This window comes from Carlito syrichta, unplaced genomic scaffold (assembly GCF_000164805.1).
Source record: "Carlito syrichta isolate Samal-C Ts95f unplaced genomic scaffold, Tarsius_syrichta-2.0.1 Scaffold307019, whole genome shotgun sequence".
NCBI lineage: Eukaryota > Metazoa > Chordata > Mammalia > Primates > Tarsiidae > Carlito > Carlito syrichta.
In genome coordinates, this window is record NW_007251115.1 from 45,262 (window position 1) to 64,789 (window position 19,528).

General features: G+C 37.7%; 1 protein-coding gene across 1 annotated transcript in view; it reads left to right on the plus strand.

The window, feature by feature from the left end:
* Positions 1-3,221: 3,221 nt before the first annotated feature.
* AKAP13 (A-kinase anchoring protein 13) overlaps positions 3,222-19,528 on the plus strand; it is a 247,677-nt gene continuing 231,370 nt past the window's right edge. The window contains exon 1 of the mRNA XM_021715342.1: positions 3,222-3,259. Within this exon, the coding sequence (XP_021571017.1) occupies positions 3,227-3,259 (33 nt within the window). The 5' untranslated portion in view covers positions 3,222-3,226. The remainder of the gene's footprint in view (positions 3,260-19,528) is intronic.

The following is a 19,528-nucleotide window of genomic DNA, read 5'->3' on the forward strand; positions in this document are numbered from 1 at the left end:
TGTGTCTATCATGTATTGTCCTTGTGTTACATGAAAGCAGCCCAGTGAACTTGGGAATTTGTTCCAAGTCTCTCTTGGGTTACTAGGTAAGGAACAAGATATAGGAATTTTTTTCTCTCAAAATTCCTTGGTGAAATCGTTGAATGGGCATGGTGTGTTCCTTTAATTTTTCTTTTGAGAAAGCTTGATAAACAATCTATTTACAAAACAAAGACTTTCATTTGGTCTTGGCATATAGGCTTGATTTTTAAGTGTGTTTACTCTGACCAATGACTGCCTTCCTGGAATATGCTCCTTCCTTTAGAACACAGTTCTCAAGTAAAGTTTGTTTAAAAGGAAATTAATGCATTATATGCAGCAAGGCTTTGCAAAGAATGAGTTCTCAATAGTGTGGCAGGTTTAAGTGTCTAGGAGAGCTTTTACCTGTTATCTGTATTACTTGCTTTTTTGCTTGGGCAAATGTCACCTCAGAGAGGCCTTCCCTCAGCATGCTGTTTAAAAGATATTTACCTCATTTGCTAGTCCCTCTTCTCTGTCTTATTTTTCTCTGTAAAATTTATTACTGTCTGAAAACCATTTATTGTGATGTTTTATTTATCTGTGTATCTCCTAGAGTAAGATCTACGAGGGTAGGGACTTTCATCTCTTCCTTCTGTACCTTGAGAGCCTTGAGGAGTATGGTGCCTGGCACGTTGCTGGCGCACAATAATAGTTGAATTAACAAAGTCAGAGAGAATTTGTAGAATGAAGGCGAGAGGTGGGATAAGTCACCTCTTAGATTTGAGGTCATTAGCAACAGATCCTCTTATGATACTGGGAGAAACACGTGTTTTGATGTCTGATTGGGTTTGAATCTGGGCTCTGCCACTTACTTTTAGACCTTGGTGTTAAATAGTTTAATCTTTGAAAGACTCAGTTCTTACTAGTAAAATGAGGGAATTAGTATCATTTTTATGGGGATTAAATATAATGCAAATACATATTAAACTCTGTAAATGTTAGTTTTTTCTTTTCCCTTGTAAGTCAGCGCTGAAGAAGTCTAAAAGCAACCTGAATTTACCAATCTGTTTCTGGAGCCTTCTGGAGTCATTAATTTGATTACTTTTGACAGATACATTCTTTTCAGCAGCCTATGTTGCCAGTATAACAATGACCTGTTCATTTGAGTAGTATGGGAGGACAGATACTTTGTCATCCCTCTTTTAATCCTTGTATCAGAACAACTTATATGGGTCCTGGCTTTGAATATGTTTAGACAAGTTCATAATTCCAAACAGTTCGGATGGCATCAGCCCTTCCTTAGAGCCTTTTGAGTTTCATCAACTTTCTTGTTCAAATGCAGTGGGGGTCACTTAGGTAAATTGGTATCTATGGTTCTTAGACATATTCATCCTAAATTTTTTGACAAGCTAGGAGACAGCAGAGGACTCGTAAGTCCTTAGCTTATCTCCATAGATTTCTCTAATCCAAGATGTTAATTCCTATGTCAGTTAATACCAAGATATTAATTCCTGTATCAGTTTCACTGATTTTCTTTTGTTTGTTGTTGTTTGCTTGTGATGCAGGAATACTTCAGAAGTTAGTTAAGGCAGATTGGTTCATAAATTTGTAGAATCTTTTAATCCTGTGCCTCGGGCAAGTCTGAACAGGACCTGGAAAGCTGATTAGAAGGCTAGTGAGCACAGTGAGCTTAATTGTAAATTAAATGGTCATTTAATACATTAAGAAAGGGCTCACATCTTTCATCCATGCTTGCTAATTGAATCTGATGGACATGAAGTTGACTCTATTTTTCTACTAGAAAAGTGGTTATTGCTTCATTTCTCAAGCGTGGTTTTTGGTGTGAGCTTCTGCACTTAAGAGTAAAAAGTCATTAAATGAAGGTAGGCAGGAAGGAAGGAGTGCTCTGAGCCAGGAGATCTGTTATAGTGTATGGGGTGGACCAGAGAATGAATGGAGATGAGCATGGAGGTGGTTCAGTCAGTGTGGAAAAGCCACCTGCCTGTTGGCTTCCTATTGCCTTGTCCAGCAAAACACATTGAAGCCTGGGGCCTGTGACTGATTGGAGATGACTGGATTTAGGAGGCTGGTATAGAATTCTCTAAGTTGTGTTAATTACTTTTTGGCTGAGTCTTGATCTGAGACATACACAGCTTGATATGTGGTAGATTTATGAGAATTTTAACATCGAGAGGGTTATTTTATTTAAGCTATGCATGGTTACCAAGGCATTACTTTTTAGTCCAAACAATTGGCCATTGATAACCTCCAGTTTATACTATTTGTATTTCAGTTTATTGTTAGTGAGTTTTCTGTGATCTGATTAGAACATGGGATTTATCTATTTTTTGGATGTATGAGAAATATTTTTATACTATTATTTATATTACTGGTTAAAATGTGCCTTCTTTGCCTACTTTGAGTAAGAAACTTTCTCAGATCAAATTATAATGAAGTCATTTGGCTCTGTTTCTCTGACTCTTATGAGGATGAGATCACCTTATACTCAAATTTGGGATGCTTGGCCAAAGACCTGCTTCTCTGAAGTCCCATGATTCTGGATTATGCATTTTTAGCCTTGATCAAGTCCTGGTCAAATCACCAAGTTAAACTTTTAAGACCATGTTATTCTTAATATTCAGGAATATATTTGACAACCCTGAAAGCCTTCTCTGAGGTTCTTAATAACATTTTTGTGAGAACTAATTTAGTGAAAATAATAGGGAATTCAACTGTTAGTTTTGAGGAAGACCATGACCTAAGTTGTTAGAGGCCGACTGCGACCTACCTTTGCTGAGAGGAAGAGAGCTCTAGTGGTTCTTTGCTGCCTCCTTCCCCACAAGCTCTCTAGTGAGACCCAGGGAGTCCCTGGGGACTGAACATACAGTGCATAACTGAACACACAGTGTTTTGCTTTGGCAGTTGCTTTAAATATCCTATTGGTTGTCAAAACTTCTGTGACTATGAAATCTTTTATCTTTATTTTTCAACCGGAAAATCTCCCCACTTGAAAAGATCGAGTCTGGGACATAAGGAATTCTGCAATCTTTGACCTCTCTTCCTTCCCAGATCACTTAGTATAGAGTACACAGCTGTGTATACAATAATCTCAGGCATGTGATTATACTCATACAGATGTTCTTGACATCCAGGACCTCAGGTGTTTTTTATATTTTTGTTGACAACTTTTAATTTTATTCTCATTTCTGTTTCAGTGTCCTGGGTCATGAAACTTAATCCACAGCAAGCTCCATTATATGTGAGTAAATCCTGAGATTTCTTTTTATTTTGTACTTGTTTATGTTTTTCTCTTGTTGCAGTAAACTCACTCTCATGTGAGAGATTATCAAGGAAAATTGTAACCATCTACATACACATGAATTTATTGGTTTAAGACATTTCAGAAATTTAATAAATATGAAATGGTAAATATATGCATGGTACTGAGCTGACAAAAAAATCATGCCAGTAAGGCTTGTGAGGTAATATGGTTGGAGTGATAGGGTGCACATATGAAACAATCAAATTGCCCTGCACAATGGTACTGTGGTTTTACCTGTAGTGATTTCTTGCTGCTATCATTGAGTTACCCTGTGTTGCAACTAGGTGGCACTCTGCCATTGGCAAGAGTGCTATTTTCTTTAGGACTGGATGAAAGCTGATCTATCCTCTCCCTAAAGTAAGGGAATTATAAGATGAAATGGATAAATGACTGAGTCAAGGCCAGAAAAGGTAAACTCTAGGTGGCTCTTCCTTATTGTTGTAAGATAGAATTAGTTGAATTGGAGTGGTAAAAAGCGCCTGTTTGATGAGGAACCAGCTTAGAGTTGAGAGAGACCAGTGTATGTTGGGTTGTTATGCTCTGGAAAAGTCAAGAACAATTTTTTGTAGTAGGACCTGAGTCTCAGGCCTTGAAAAATAAGAACCACTTAGTTGGGTGAAAAGACTGCAGAATTTGTTAAAGACAAAAGGCAGTTGGAGGTAGGAGGATAGGAGATGGTGAAATGGTATTGGATGAGTGGTGGGAAGGTGGGCAATGGGAACCCTGGCCCACCTGAATTTGTGTCAAGGAATAATGGGAGATGAGTCTAAAAAGATAGATGAACCTCAATTGTGAGGGAAAACAAAGGTATGAAATTTTGTTTTGTGACGACTGAGGCGCCATTGATGGTGTTTATTTTAATGCCGTTCCTTTTTTGTTTTTATTTAACCATGCTTGTTAATAATAGTTACCTTTCCAACATAGAATGTTCATAATTCTTTTGCATAATTGATTTTTATGTTAAGTATAACATATAAGGAAAAATACTTGTTCTTAGGAGATATTTTATGCGTTTACTTTCTTCCCAAACTACTTGGAAATAATTTATTATGTTCACCAGTGGGTTTATGTGTGAACTGAGTACCTTAGATTTTTTTTTGAAAAGCTTTATTGAGATATAATTTACATTTGGTAATTATCCCTTTTAAAGCATATGATTCGGTGGTTTTTAGTATGTATGTAGTTGTGCAGTCATCACCATTTGCTAACTTCAAAACATTTTCATCAGCCCCAAAAGAAGCATCGTAATTAGCAGTCATTCACCACATCCACTTATCTACTTTTTGTCTTTACTGATTTGCCTATCCTGAAAATTTCATGTATATGTACATACACATAAATGAAATCATGGAATACTTTTTCTTTTGTGACTGGCTTTCATTTAGCTTAGTTTTAAGGTTCATGTATGTTAGAGTTCGTTATCAGTACTTTTTATTGATGAATAATATTCTAATGTATGGATTTACCACATTTTATTTATCCATTCATCATTTGATGGGCATTTGAATTGTTTTTGATTTTTTGCTATTATGAATAATGCTGCTTTGAACAAAGAATTTTGATGTAGATGTATGTTTTCTTTTTTCTTGGGTCTGTAGCCAAGATAATTGCTTGGGCACATGATAACTCTATGTTTAATATTTTGAAAAATTGCCAAACTTGTTCCCACAGTGGCTGCACCCCATTTTACATTTCTGCCATCAATGTATGAAGGCTTCAATTTCTTTATATCCTTACCAACACAAGTTATCCGACTTTCTGATTTATAGCCATCCTAATGGGTATGAAATGATACCTCATTGTGATTTTGATTTGCATTTCCCAAATGGCTAATGATTTTGAACATCTTTTCGTATACCTGTTGGTCATTTTATTTATCTTTGGAGAAATGTCTTCAGATCTCTTGCCCATTTTAAAATTGGGTTATTTGCCTTATTGAGTGTAAGGGTTCTTTGTATATTCTTTACACAAGCCTCATATCGGATCTTGCAAAAGTTTTTCTCTTGATTTTTGGCCAAGTAAAGTCATTTCAGACTTCTGACCCCCCTAGAACTACAAGATAAATAAAATATTGTTGTTTTAAGCCACTGAGTTTGTGGTAATTTGTTTTTTGTGTTTTTTTTTGAATTGGAGTCTCACTCTGTCGCCCAATCTGGAGTGCAGTGGCACGCTCATGGCCACTGCAGCCTCAATCTGCTGGGCTCAGGTGATCCTTCTGCCTCAGCCTTCCAAGTAGCTGGAATTACAGGCACGTGCCACCATGCCTGGCTAATTTTTTGGTTTATTGTAGAGATGAGGTCTCACCAAGTTGCCCAGGCTGGTCTTCAACCCGTCGGCTCGAGCAGTCCTCTCATCTTGGCCTCCCAAAGTGCTGGGATTATAGGCATGAACCACTGCACCTGGCCTGGTAATTTGTTTTAATGGCAGTAGGAAACTAAGACAGTAGTGATTTGGGAAAATTAATGGTAGTGTGAAGGATAATTGGGAAGGAGAAGGTATATGCAAACAGATCAGTTAGAAGTTTTTTTGATCTTGCCATCATGGAGTCTGAGAACTTTAGAGTTAATAAGAACCTTAGATAGTATTAGAGGGGACACCCAAAAAACCTGGAATTTATTTGTTAATAAATTGTGTTTTTACTCTTACGTGTTTAAACTTCAGTCACCTTCAGAGTACTCTCCATCTGATGCAATACATCTATTGAGACACTTTTTCCACTGCTCAAAACAATTTTTTAAACTTGTAATTTTGATGCCTTTTAGTGCTTCTGCCATTTTTTGGTTTTTTGTTTCACCTCTTCCATTTCAGTAAAAAACATTTCCCGTTGAGAATTGTTTTCATCCAGAGAAACAAAAAAATGTTACTGGGGGTGAGATTGGGTGAATAGGGAGGGTGGGGCATGAGGGTCATTCAGCAGTGTGCATTGTCATGGTGGAAGAACTAGTCACCTGTTTGCCACAATTTGGACCTTTTCTGCCACAGATTGTGATACAGTCTTCTCACAACTTGCAGCTAAAACCTTTGGTTGACTGTTTGATCTGGAGGAATAAATTCTGAGTGTACTCCAAGGGGCCCACCTTCCGAAAGATAATTGCGGGTTTTTATTTTGGTCCCCCCTCGTATGCTTCAACCTCTTCATTTTAGAAATGAGGAAATGAGGTCTGTAGATGTGGTAAGGCAGCACAGCTAACTGATGGTAAAATTGTGACTTAAACCTTTGTTTTCTTGACTTAGTCATAGAAACCACTGTAAACCTTGTTAAGCTTACACGATTTTCATTTGTTAGAGAAGCAAGGCTCAGCCTCAGGGATATTCTTAATAAAGTAAGTGCTTTGCATATAATTATGTGTTTAATTGAATTGGGCAGGCTCTACTGAAGAAGACTACTTGAAACTTCAGATTTCAAGCTTATCTATCATAGTAGTACTTAATGGGACAATTTGTTTTTTCTTTTTTAAAAGGAGAGTGACTGTTTTATTCTCAGTGAACTAAAGTTGCAGGGATTTATGCTGTTTTGGTGAAGAAAAGTAGCTGTTATATGACAGTCTATTGGATGAGGAGAATTTCTTCACCCTTAGGAAAAAAAGTAATGGGTAAAAGAATAGAAAGATTGTGAAGTTTTTCTTTTAGTTCATATTTCGGATTTGCTTGGGGTGTTACTAAATAAGGAACAACACTGGATCCTGAGAAGAACTTTTATCTGTAAGCTAAGAAAAACAGGCAGATTCTAAATAAATATTTTAATTAGTATATGAATAAAAATGCATCCAGAAAAAGTTGTAGTAGTTAAAGATGTGATAAAGGTTTCAAAATGTATAGGTGGCAGTACTGTTGAGTGTTTAAATGAAGCTGTTTTAATGATTATTTTTGATGATATGCTCACAGTAGAATGTCCAGGACACTGGCCTGGAATTTTGGTGACCAGTAGCTCAACGGGACTGTGCTTTGGTTTCCTTGTCTGTCAACTCTGATTCCATGAGTACAACTTGTATGTTAGGCAAGCTAGTTACATCACTAGGTCAGGTATTTTTCACAGTCTACACAAAAGTATTGCTCATGGCCAGATGAATTTATAAGAATTGCTGTTTCAGTTTCCTTGAGTGTTGGTGCTAAATTCTGGCAAGTTTAGTAATAACCTTCTCTGTATGAGGGCCTAGATAGTGAGAGTAAGAATGGAGAGGCAGTGGCAGATGCAAGAAATATTTTAAAAGAGAAAGAATGCCAAATGCTTTTTAGAGATATCTGAGGTGTGAAAGAGAGCTAGTCAGTGACAGTTGATTGAGAATTTGAGTGTGAGTGAGTTGATGCCATTGTCAGATATAGAGAAAAAGGAAGTGAGATGAGAGCTTGTTCTTTAAAATGTTAAAGGGCACATGGATATCTTGGTGATAGCAGGAGATGTGAACTTGAAATTATAGGGCCAGTTTATTCTTTTATTCAGTTGCCTTCTTTCTGCCAAGACCTGTTCTGAATGCTGGAGATTTAGCCATGAACAAAGCAAAAGGTCCCTGCTCTCATGATACTTGCGTTATAGCGAGGAGATAGGAGACCGTTTTTTGTTGTTGTTGTTTTTGAGTTGGAGTCTCACTCCATCACCCAGGCTGGAATGCAGTGGCATGCTCACGGCAACCCCAGCATCAACCTGCTGGGCATCACTGATCCTTCTGCTTCAGCCTTCCAAGTAGCTGGAACTACAGGTGCATGCTATACCATGTCCAGCTAATTTTTGATTTATTGTAGAGACAAGTTCTCACCAAGTTGCCCGGGCTGGTCTTAAACCCGCAGGCTCAGGCAATCTGCTTGCCTCGGCCTCCCAAAGTGCTGGGATTACAGGCTGAGCCACTGAGCTTGGCCGACAATTCTTAAACAAGAAAACACATCGTGAACAAAAGTTGTGGAAATAAATAAGAGGATGTGATGGTGTCTGACTAGGGGTTTTCAGTTGGGTGGTCACTGAAGGCCACTGAGGGACGTGTCATTTAAGCTGAAACGTGAATGATCAGAAGGAGCCATTAGGTGAAGATCTTGACATAGTGTTCTAACTCAGAGGAACAAATATGAAAAATAAGATCTGGCTTGATTTGTTTGAGGAACAGAACAGTGGTTTGGGCTTAATGAGTGCAAGGTGGGGAGTGGCCCGGTCTCTCCTGGGAGAGGTTGGGGATTTGGAAGAAGATGAGGGAAAAACTGGATCTTGTAGGATTTCATAGATCATTAGGTAATCTCCCTGGACCTGCCTTCCCTTATATTTGAACCCTGCCTAGTGCAGCACCCGTCCCTGGGTGTACTCTGAAAACTTTAGAGTCCCTGTTGGCTTGGGGTCCAGTCAGACCTCTTAGGAACACTAGGATTTGTCCTAATGTGGATCTGCTGGCCTTGGGTAGACTGGATTCTTAGGTAGTTTAAACAAGCATATTTTAGACTATCCCTTTGAGGAAAAAAGTTTGCCTCCCCCCCTTTTTTAAAGCAGATTTAGCTTTCACTTATCAGAGGACACTGCAATAAAAAAAAAAACTTCAGCTTTGTTTCTATCTTCTTTCATGGCTGAATTGCTTTTTTGGAGAAAAAGCCAACATATTGTCAGAACTTGCTACTGTTAGACCATTTGTGAACCTCATTAAATGGTGAATGATAATTTAAGAGTAATCTTTTCGCTCTCTGGTTTTCTGGGAATACTTTACCTATAGTTGTATAACATTTATTTGCATCAGCTGTAACCTTTCTAGATGACAACTCCTTAATAACAAGAGCTCCTATTTGTATAGCACCTTATAGTTCAAAAGCATATTTGCATACCTTGTGTTTTTTGGTTCTCATAACAATATTATGAGGGCAAAGAAAGCTGCATTGCTACATTTATCTTACATAAGGAAGACCGGGTATAGTGGTTCACACCTGTAATACTAGCACTTTGGAAGTCTGAGGGACCATGATCTCTTGAGCCCAGGAATTCAAGATCAGCCTAGGCAACATAGCCAGGCCCTGTCCCTTAGATAGATAGATAGATAGATAGATAGATAGATAGATAGATAGATAGATAGATAGATAGACAGACAGACAAAGCAAGCAAGCTGGGTGTGATAGTGTGTTCCTGTAGTGTCACCTATTTTTGGAGGTTAAAGCAGGAAGATCACTTGAGTCCGTGAATTCGAGGCTGCAGTGAGCTGTAATCATGCCACTGCACTCTAGCTTCAGTAACAATCAGAGACCCTGTCTCTAACAACAAAAAATCCCAGAAAACAAGCAACACATAAGGAAATATAAGCTCAAAATGGTTCATCTAATGAATGGCAAAGGTGGGACTTTACTCAGAAACTGTCACTCTCAAATCTATTTCTTTTTTTTGTATACTAGGCTGCCTAACTCAAATACCAAGTCTACAACTGTTCCATAAAACACAAAAATCTTACAGCACTTAATATGATAGACTTGCAGAAATAAAGTCCTTTTGCTTATAAATAACCTAAGTTTAATGTTCTACTCCACGTTTTTAAAATTTTAAAGTGTTTTATTTGAAATAACTTCAAACTTATAGGAAAGTTAAAAGAATACAGTGTAACTACCTTTATTATTCATGTCTTATTAATATATTTAATCACATTTGCTTAACATTGTATATTTTCATTTTTTTGAGTCATTTGGAAGTTGCAGGCATTATACCTCATTCCCCATAAATATTTCAGTGTATATTTCCTAAGAACTAGGATATTCTCTTTCATAACTATAGTATAATTATCAAAAACCAATATTTGTAGCGTTGATATAATATTCTTATGTAATAATGTAAGTCCATATCCAGATTTCTGTGATTTTCCTTATAATAGTCTTTATGATATCCTTTTTCCTTTCCTCTCCAGTTTGGGATTTAATCTGTGAGATTGTGAATTATATTATATAGCTTTAGTCCCTTAATCAGGAACTGGTCCTTTGTTTTTCTTTGTCTTTCATGATTTTGACATTTTTGAAGACTATAGGCTAGTTATTTTGTAGCAGTTTGGGTTTGTGTGATGTTTTCTCATGATTTTGGCCAGTAGTACTGGATAAATGATGTCTTTCTTGGTGTATCACATTAGAAAGACGTGCTATATTGTTGTGTGAATATTGGCGATGTTAGCTATAGGGATCCCTTTGGTTGAGATGGTGTTGGATTTATATAATGTATCTGTTCTTGAGGAAATGGGCATTATAAAAAGATGGTATGAGTAGTTGTTCACTTTTCTCTTCTAATGTCTCTGGTTTGGAAGTACCTTTTGCATATTGGATTTTACCCTTGGTATCTGTAAGATACTCCCCTAAATACAAATGAGTTCTGTTCTGAGAGTGCATTCATAAATCCAATTTGTAAGTCCAACAAATTTAGCCTAGGTACCCAAATAACACAATTATCTATATAGTACTGTATTAGCTACATCACTGCTGTTTTTATGCTTGCTTCTGGACATCCTGAGCCTGAAATAAAGATACTGCATTACTGTACTCTGTACAGTACTGTACAGTAAAGTACACAAAAGCACAACCACTTGTAGACGATACATGCACATGACAGTGTACACTAGACACATGAACTAACTTATGTGATTGAACACGTTTGCGTTTTCGAAGGTTCACAGCTTGAAGGTTTGTATCTAGGGGACTTACTGTAGAGGTAAAAGGGCTATTGTCAGCAGAAAGCTCATTGTGAGGAATAAATTGCCTGAGGTTTGAATGGAATATTGCCTCTACTTCTGTGAATATACATGGTTTTTTTAACAAATGTAATTCTTGACTGAGCTGTACTTCACAATCTCACAGATTAAATCCCAAACTGGAGAGGAAAGGAAAAAGGATATCATAAAGACTATTATAAGGAAAATCACAGAAATCTGGATATGGACTTACATTATTACATATTTTTAATATGGAACATAGTAGGCACTCAGTAAACATTAGTTGAGTGAGTGAAAGAAATACAATTTAGATGAGACTACTGAAATTTTGGAAAATTCATTTCTTTTTGATAGAACTTCCTTTCTTAAATTTGCTCATTTGTTTCTCAGTTTTCATTTACTAATTTACTCAGTGTAAGTAATACACTGAGTAAATGTAAATAGTTATTTACATTAAGTTAGTGATGTCATCTTTGTTTTGTTTTGTTTTTTGAGTTGGAGTCTCACTCTGTCACCCAGACTGGAGTGCAGTGGCCGCTCCCGGCCACCGCAGCCTCGACCTGCTGGGCTCCGGCGATCCTTCCACCTCAGCCTTCCAAGTAGCTGGAATTACAGGCGCGCGCTGCCATGCCCGGCTAATTTTTTGATTTATTGTAGAGATGAGGTCTCCCCAAGTTGCCCAGGCGGGTCTCGAACCCGCGGGCTCAGGCAATCCTCTCACCTCAGCCTCCTAAAGTGCTGGGATTACAGGCTGAGCCACCAAGCCCGGCTGTGATGTCATCTTTGTAATTGCAGGTGTTTCTAACAGGGAAATGAATGTGATAATCATGTCTTTATCATGCATGTATAACCTTCCTTACAGTTTTAAGAAAGTCCTTACACAGTATTCCTATGAAGTGAACTGAGTGTGTTAGAGTTTTATTCTAGAGATGTATTCTGTGAGATAACTAACTTGTGAAGTTGAAAAAGCATGCTAGAAATAGTGTCTCTATCTCTTGAGTCCTGAATTATTATCTTCGTGTGACTGCTGATATTTTTTTATGAACATAGTACATGTACCCTTTGGCTCTAGAGCTCTTCTCACTGTCAAGATAAAAAGCACAGCCTTTTCCCAAAAGGGGTAAGGGATGAGAGATGCTGTCAGATGATAAAAGAAAAAGTCAAACACATGAAGGAAAGATTGGTATTTATAAAACAAACAAAATAGACCCTCTCACCACCCCCTCATATTAAGCACTACCGGATCTAGCAACCTAGCAACTGGATACTAGCAACAGTAAATAAATACTCCCTCAGACTAACAGCTGAAAAGGAAGCAAGAGTTTTAGACTTCCGCAGGAGGAGAAGAAAAAGAGTCTTTGGATGCCTCTTATCTCAGGCCCCAAGCTTATACTAGAAGAGATCTGGCTAGGCCAGGCCTGAACCTCTGCAAGCTATAAGGAGATAATAGATGTCAAGAATTAGGAGACTTGAATGAATTGCATACTTTATATGCCAGGGAAAGTCACTTCCCCTGTCCTCTTACTACCTTATACCCAAGTGAACGCCCCATAGTCAGCTGTACACGTGAGATTGGACTTTGTGGGAGTGGTCAGTCAGGACTGGCAAAACATTTGATGAGTTAAATCATTTTATTTTAGGAGTAGTTGAGTCTAGTCTTCTGGAAGAGTGAGGAAACTGAACTACTAGGAGATCAAGGGGTTTGCCTGTGTTTCACAAGGGGTTATGATCTGATCAGGTAGCAGAATTATTATGCAAATAATTAGCATAGCTGTTGTGCAGGAGGCAGGGGGCTAGTTGGTTTGAATTTAAGACCCAGAGTACGTGTACAGAGATTATCGTATAAATCTTGGAATAAAGTGGACTAAGTAAGACAAAAAACGTAGCAATTAGAAGACTGAAAGAAGAGAAGTTTACTTGAAAAGATAGCTTTGATTGCTATCTTAGTAGAGTGCACAGTAAGGATTAGATTTTCATGAGCTGTAGACACATTGGAGAATAGTTTACAGTTATTATTGAAATCACTTTTAAGTGGAAGAAGCAGTCAGAATAAAATGTATATTGTAGTGTGTAATATAGTGATAGTCATCTCAATATAAGTAATAGTAATAGTCATCTCAATATAAGTACGAGGTTAGATACTTCATCTTTATATTCAGAGCTTCCTCAAGAGAATGGTGACTTATTAACCTCAGATCAGTGGCAGCAAGGCCAAGGCCTTGGGCCAAGGCCCAAGGTCTCTTGTAAACAGCTTCTGCAGTTCATTGATGCTTTTTATGTATTAGAATAATGTTCTTGACTGGTTTCCAAAGTATTCCAGTGGGCATTGGACACTTTATGGTTGACGATGTGCAGCTATAACTCCAGAAAGAATGGTGATGCCCAGCACTGATCTAGATGATTTATATTGGATGTTGATAAGTTCACAAACTCAAATGATCATAAGAATACATTTAAAGAGGGAAAATTGGGAGTATTTCAGATTCTTATATTATAAATTGGCTTTTTTGTATCTCTAAGATTTCCAGTCTGTTGACTTCGTCTTTAGGTCTCCTTCAGGAAAGCAAAAAGATTTATTTTTTTTCTCTTACAAATTAAGTATTTTTAAAGCCAGAGAGATACTCAGATATGAGATCTAAATTGTGTTTAAATTAGGTAATATATGGAATAATAATCATTACCTGCCATATGTTTGGGATAAAACCCACATTTATTAGATTTTCAAGGGGAAGAGCCATTCCAATTACCAAATAAATTTCCAGAACCCCAACAGATCTGGTTTATTATGTCCTCCTGACTCTCTCCTTTTTCCTCAATACCAAATGTTTTTCTATGTAACTGCTTCTGGGAAGAGACAGAAACATCCTGACAATAAAGGAACATCATAAGAAAGAATATCTGGCACTGGATGCCTTGCTTTATTTAAAATGTGCAAAACAAAACAGTCTCCAGTTATTCTAACTATTTCTATTTGAATAGAGACCATTTCTTATGATATTGTTCTGTTTTCTCAAGGAAGGGAAAAGTTAGAGTTACTGGTATTAGTGGAGAGTCTATTCTTGGCGAGCTCGGTACCATGGCCAGCACTTAATACACATTGCCTGATTTAATCTTCACAACAAATATACAGTTGGTTAATATTTCCACTTAACAACCAAGGAAGTAAGAGTCCAAAGGGGCAACTAAGTTGTCAAAGGTTGCACAGCTGCTGTGGACAACAGGGTTCAAATCCTGTTAATGACTATAAAGTGCTCCCTTTGTTTTTCAAAAGCCCATTTAAAGATGGGAAATAAAAAAGCATATCTATTAAGTTGCATTTAGAACTTAAGAAAAACTTATCAGAGTGATTTTCTGCCACTACATTTGATTCTTGTTCATTCTGGACTTATTTTTTCAGCCTCCATGAGGACTTGGACCTTGTGCAGTGGATTAATGTGCTCTGTTCATGCTAATTAGAACAGATCTCAGAGCCCAAACAATATCAGAAGATGAGCGTGCTGGTGGAGATGCTGTGCTCATAGGGAGGAGGCTTTAAAATTTTTAAGTTAAAAAAAATATTACTGGGCAAGTGTAGTTTGCACAAATAATCATTTTTTTGAAGGACTCCAGATTTAGGTTACCTCAGCTTAATGTTATCAGTTACCTCACTGTAGGGAGGAGGACCAATTTGGTAATAGTTCGGTTTTATCTTTCCTTCTAGGAAATGTGTTTCCACAGCAGGAACTGAAATAACCTGGTTGTACTTCACCCTTGGCAGTTAGGTTATATTTTGCTCCTGCAAAGAGCCTTATCAGCCTTCTGATCTCTTAAATGGATTACCTGCCTTTACCATAATAATACATTTCTGATGGATCTGCTCCAGCATTTTGTGGACTGGTGGTTCTGTCCAGCCAGGTCTGAGAACTGTGTTTAAATAATGACATTTTGTCACTAGTGCCAGAAGACATAAGGAAGTAAGGGGTTCCTCATGGTAACTTTTGATGATATTACAGAGCAAGAAGTTCAGTTTCTTTCTGTTGGACTTTTAATCAGTTTCCAGAAACTTGATGTGAAGTTCATGGATTTTACATTTGCAAGTAATATTTTCTTTTATTTTTGGCATGTTCAGAACAAGCATAGGTCACAGACTTTTCAGGGCCTGTTTACAGGATGCTTTTACAGTAATTTAGTGTTTCCTATGCTTTAACATAACAAGGAGTTGAAATTTCCATTTGGTACTAGTGAAGAGAGGTCTTGCTGTCCGAAGAAGATCAAAATTTAATGTTCTGTATCTTTAGTTTATTCAAAAAAAGTATTTGTGAAGCACCTGTTAAGCGAATGGGAGACCTTGTTTTAGAGCAAGTAATAGATTCTTTTACTGGGGAGGCGGTGTCTCAGATGTATGAGTAGTTAAATGACAGTCCAAGCAGTACCTGTTCAAGTGCTAGATGAGCTGTGTGTACAGTGGTGGCTTATGGCAGGGCGAGGAATGAGAAATTGGCAGAAATCATTGGGAAGCATTCAGGAAAGATGGGGGCTTTACCAGCATAGATATAACAGATAGACTATGGAGACATGGAAGAGCAGAGTAGAGGAGGAAGGACAGTCTTTGTAGTAAGGCATAGAAGAATGTCATCAGGGTGGTGAGGACCTTTCTTGACTGGGGTGGACGGTTCACTTTGAAGGATACCTAGACATGAGATTACATAGAACTGCTCTGTTCAGTAATGTAGTCACTAACCACATGTGATTGTTTAAATTCATTAAAATGAAGTAAAATAAAAAATTCAGTTCCTCCACTGCATAGTATTCAGTTGCCACATGTGGCTAGAGGCTACCATATTAGACATTGCAGATAGAGACTGTTTCTTTTCCATCATTGCAGAAAATCCTGTGGACCGGCACAGGTACAAAGAATACGTATGCTATGCTGGATAACAGTGTGGAGAGCAACTGGAGATCTTTTCACCAGGCAAATAATAGCATAATGAAAGTAGTACCCAAAATCGAGAGTAGAGGGAGAACAGTGAGGAACTATCAAGTGAGTAGGCCTAATGGAATCTGGGGATGATTAAGCTGTTTCGAAGGAAAAATATATGGATTTTGCTTGGTAGAATGACTGAAAGCATCAGAGAGCCACAGATATGGACCCTGAAGGCTTAAATATAAGAGGCAGAAGGAGAATGGTATAGCATTAGTGAGTAAACAGTTTGGAGAAGGAGCTGCCTTAGAATCCTGAAGGAGAATAATCATGTCTTTATAACAACTGTAGAGTTTAGTAGCAAGATTAAATGAGGCAGTATGTATAAGGCACACTGCATAGGTGATGAATAAAAACTTCTAGATATAGGTAGTTTTTAAAGAGAGCCATCTTCTTTATCTTGACATAGTTTGAAAGCATATAAAATTACATTGTGTGGCTTTCTCTTGCGTCTTCTGCATATATGCTTGTGTTGAGAGCACTTCCTCTTGTTTGCTTAGAAAGCAGAACATCTTTCATGTAAGGTGACTTAAATACTTTATCTCCTCACCCTTGTGAGACCCATTTTATAAATGAAAGGACATAGGTAGGAAGAGGTGAAGCAGGGATTGATTTTGAACTCAAAACTTAATTCTTTTCTATTGAATCTCTACATGTAAGGATTGTTTCACTATCACTTCCTCAAATTGATGCCATCCTCTCTGTATCTGGTAATTTGAAGACTGACGCTTATATCACATCTACATTTAGAGATTGTCTTTAGCACTGAACTCCATTTGCCATCTGTTTTTCAAATATAAGACATAGATCCTATAAAAATTGTTTACTCAAGACAGTGATTGGTATGTGGGGTGACCTGGAATGACTGCCAACCAACTGTACAGCATTAAGTATACAGCATCAAGTGAGGTCCCCAACCAGCAACAGCATGGGCATCACTAAGAGCAGCAGAAATGCATATTTTCAGGCCTCATCCCATTCCTATTGAATGCGGAAGAAGGAGGGGTGGGCAATAGGCCATTTAAAAATAAGCCCTTCAGGTGATTTCATGCATGAGCCAAATGAACAAAAGGATACTTTTTAAAGTTCTTTCTTATGAATTAATAAGCTGGGTGCATGTATGTCCTTCAACATGGCTGACTGTGTAACTCATCATCATTGGTTGCCTGTGAAGCTATATGGGAACTTATAGGTATTTAGTAAGATGTTATTTCGAAAGGATGGATCTGTGGCTTCTTTTTAAAAAGGCTAGCTTCTTAAGTAAATTATGACTAGATTACTTACTCAGAATAATGTCAAGATGTATACTATTGAACACAGAGTTGTTTATCTCTTAGCAAGAGGTAGTAGTGATTCTTAGGACTACTAAGGGTGTTAACACTTACCATTATTTTTCACAATATTTTTATGTCATTTAGTTTCTCATGTATTCTTCCTTGTATGGTTGTGGCTAATTAAACCCACATTTGCTTTGTAGTAGTAGCAGACAGAGGGGGTCATGATGCAAACGGAACTGATAAGAGCAGTGGTTTTTGGAATGAGGTTCTAGACAGGCTGCTGTGACTGAGAGCATAAGTAAAGGAAATATTTTGACGTTGGCATCTGGGCAATTAAAAATCTCTTAACTATAGACCCCATGGCGAGTCAGTGGCACTTCAGGTAAACCAGTTTCAACTCTGTGTAAGCTAGTCTTCAGCCATGTAAAACTGTTACTGCATTTCTTCCTCTCTCTGAAACACTCCCTCCCCCAATCCTCAACACATGCACCAAGAAATCTGCTCATCTTTCAGGATTTGTTTCCTGCCACTTGCCTCTGTGGCACTGCTCCTGAGCCTTCACCCTTGTGTAGAATTCATCACTCCTCCCTTGTCCCAACTACTCTATAATGACTTTGTTAATAGCACTTTGAACACGTTACAGCACTTTGAACACTTTAGGTACACTTTTGTGTACATGCCTTTTTCCATTTATTCTCTATTGCATGCACCTAGGGCAAAGCTGTGTATTTGAATTATTGTTTTTCTTGCTTTCATTTAGTACTTCAGCTTCTAACACCAGTACCTTGCACATAATAGGCGCTTACTCTTTTTGATTTAGTGTTTCCAAGTAGAATTAAAGCTGTTCTTCAGGAAAGAACTTTGCCTTATGTATGGATGGTTATAAATATCTGATTAGCTGTAGATGAAATCTTTTCTTGGGGGGGGTTAAGATTTATGACCCCAAAGGGAGGGCCATTGTAGTTCATCAGTCAAGAAATGAAACCACACAGGGCACTGTGTGACCTGAAACCAGTGACAGAGTGTCACTTTGACCTCTGGGATAGAACCTCCAGGAGGCTCTTTCCTAGTGAAACCCGGGATTGACACTAGGTTAAAATAAATGGATTCCAACCAAAATAGTGTAATACTTCTGTGTTGTGTATGAGTTATTTGCTTGGAATGCTCCGTGTTTGTTTTTTTACTACTCTAAGCTCATTTTATTGGTCTGACCAACCCATGAATTAAGAAAAATTGCTTTTTTATTTTACGGACGGGGAAACTGATACAGGAAGATTTATATTTTAAAGTTCTTGTATGTTGATGATAAGACTAAAGATTTTCATTGCTCTCTTTGGAATTTGCTATGTCACCTGAAACGAGTATTAACTAGGTTCATAAAGTCAGCGCATTGAATCTGTAATCCAGAAATCCATAAATGGCTCTATTCAAATTGAACATTGGAAATATATTTGTATCAACAGGGGCATAGAAATTAACATTTTCTGAAAGGTACATGAATATATTGACAATAGGCTGGTGATACACATTTTTTATACTTTTTCTCATTCCTACACATTTCTCCTCCAGAGATTCACTTGTTTCCTTCTGTATCCTGTTATATGGGAGTTATAACTTAGGGTATTTATCTTTAAATATGGAGAATATTACCTGTATTCTCAGAATTTTGTTTGATACTCTTTTTAAAACAAGAAAGAGCTATTGATTCTTGTGCGTCCTTGGGGCCCTTCTCAAAACTCTGTGTTTGGATTAACTGCTGACCCCATGTGATATACAGAGCATCTGGCAGCTAGGGTGGAATTCTCAGCTGTCTCTTTTTTGTTATGTCCACAGAAGGAAATGTGAATTTTATCTTACTGCTCAGGCGATGGTACATTCCTTTTTTGGTCCATGGAACCCACCAATCTGATTGTGGGCACGTTTCCTGCCATTCCTGTCATCTTCTGGAATTAGTTAAAGGCCAGGGATGATCTTAACCTACCCTCACAAGCACAAATTCCTTCTCAGTGTCGCCTCTTGCATTACTATATTCTTTGAGTAAAGCTTATTAGATTTTTCTGATGTTTTTTCTAATTTGTCCTATCTTGTATGGTTAAGGGATCCCCAGGCAGCCTAATATTAAGAAGCTAGTACTGTGAGTATTTTTTACAGCCAATATTGTTCCTTCACAAATCCCCATTTTCCAGATCTCTGTCAAATTTGTTATTTTATTCTTACCACATCTGTGACTTTGATTATATGTTGTCCATATCTTACTAAGTCTCAGAATTAAAAATCGTTCTCCTTGACTGCGAGGCAGAGATGGGTGTTATAGGAAATGGTG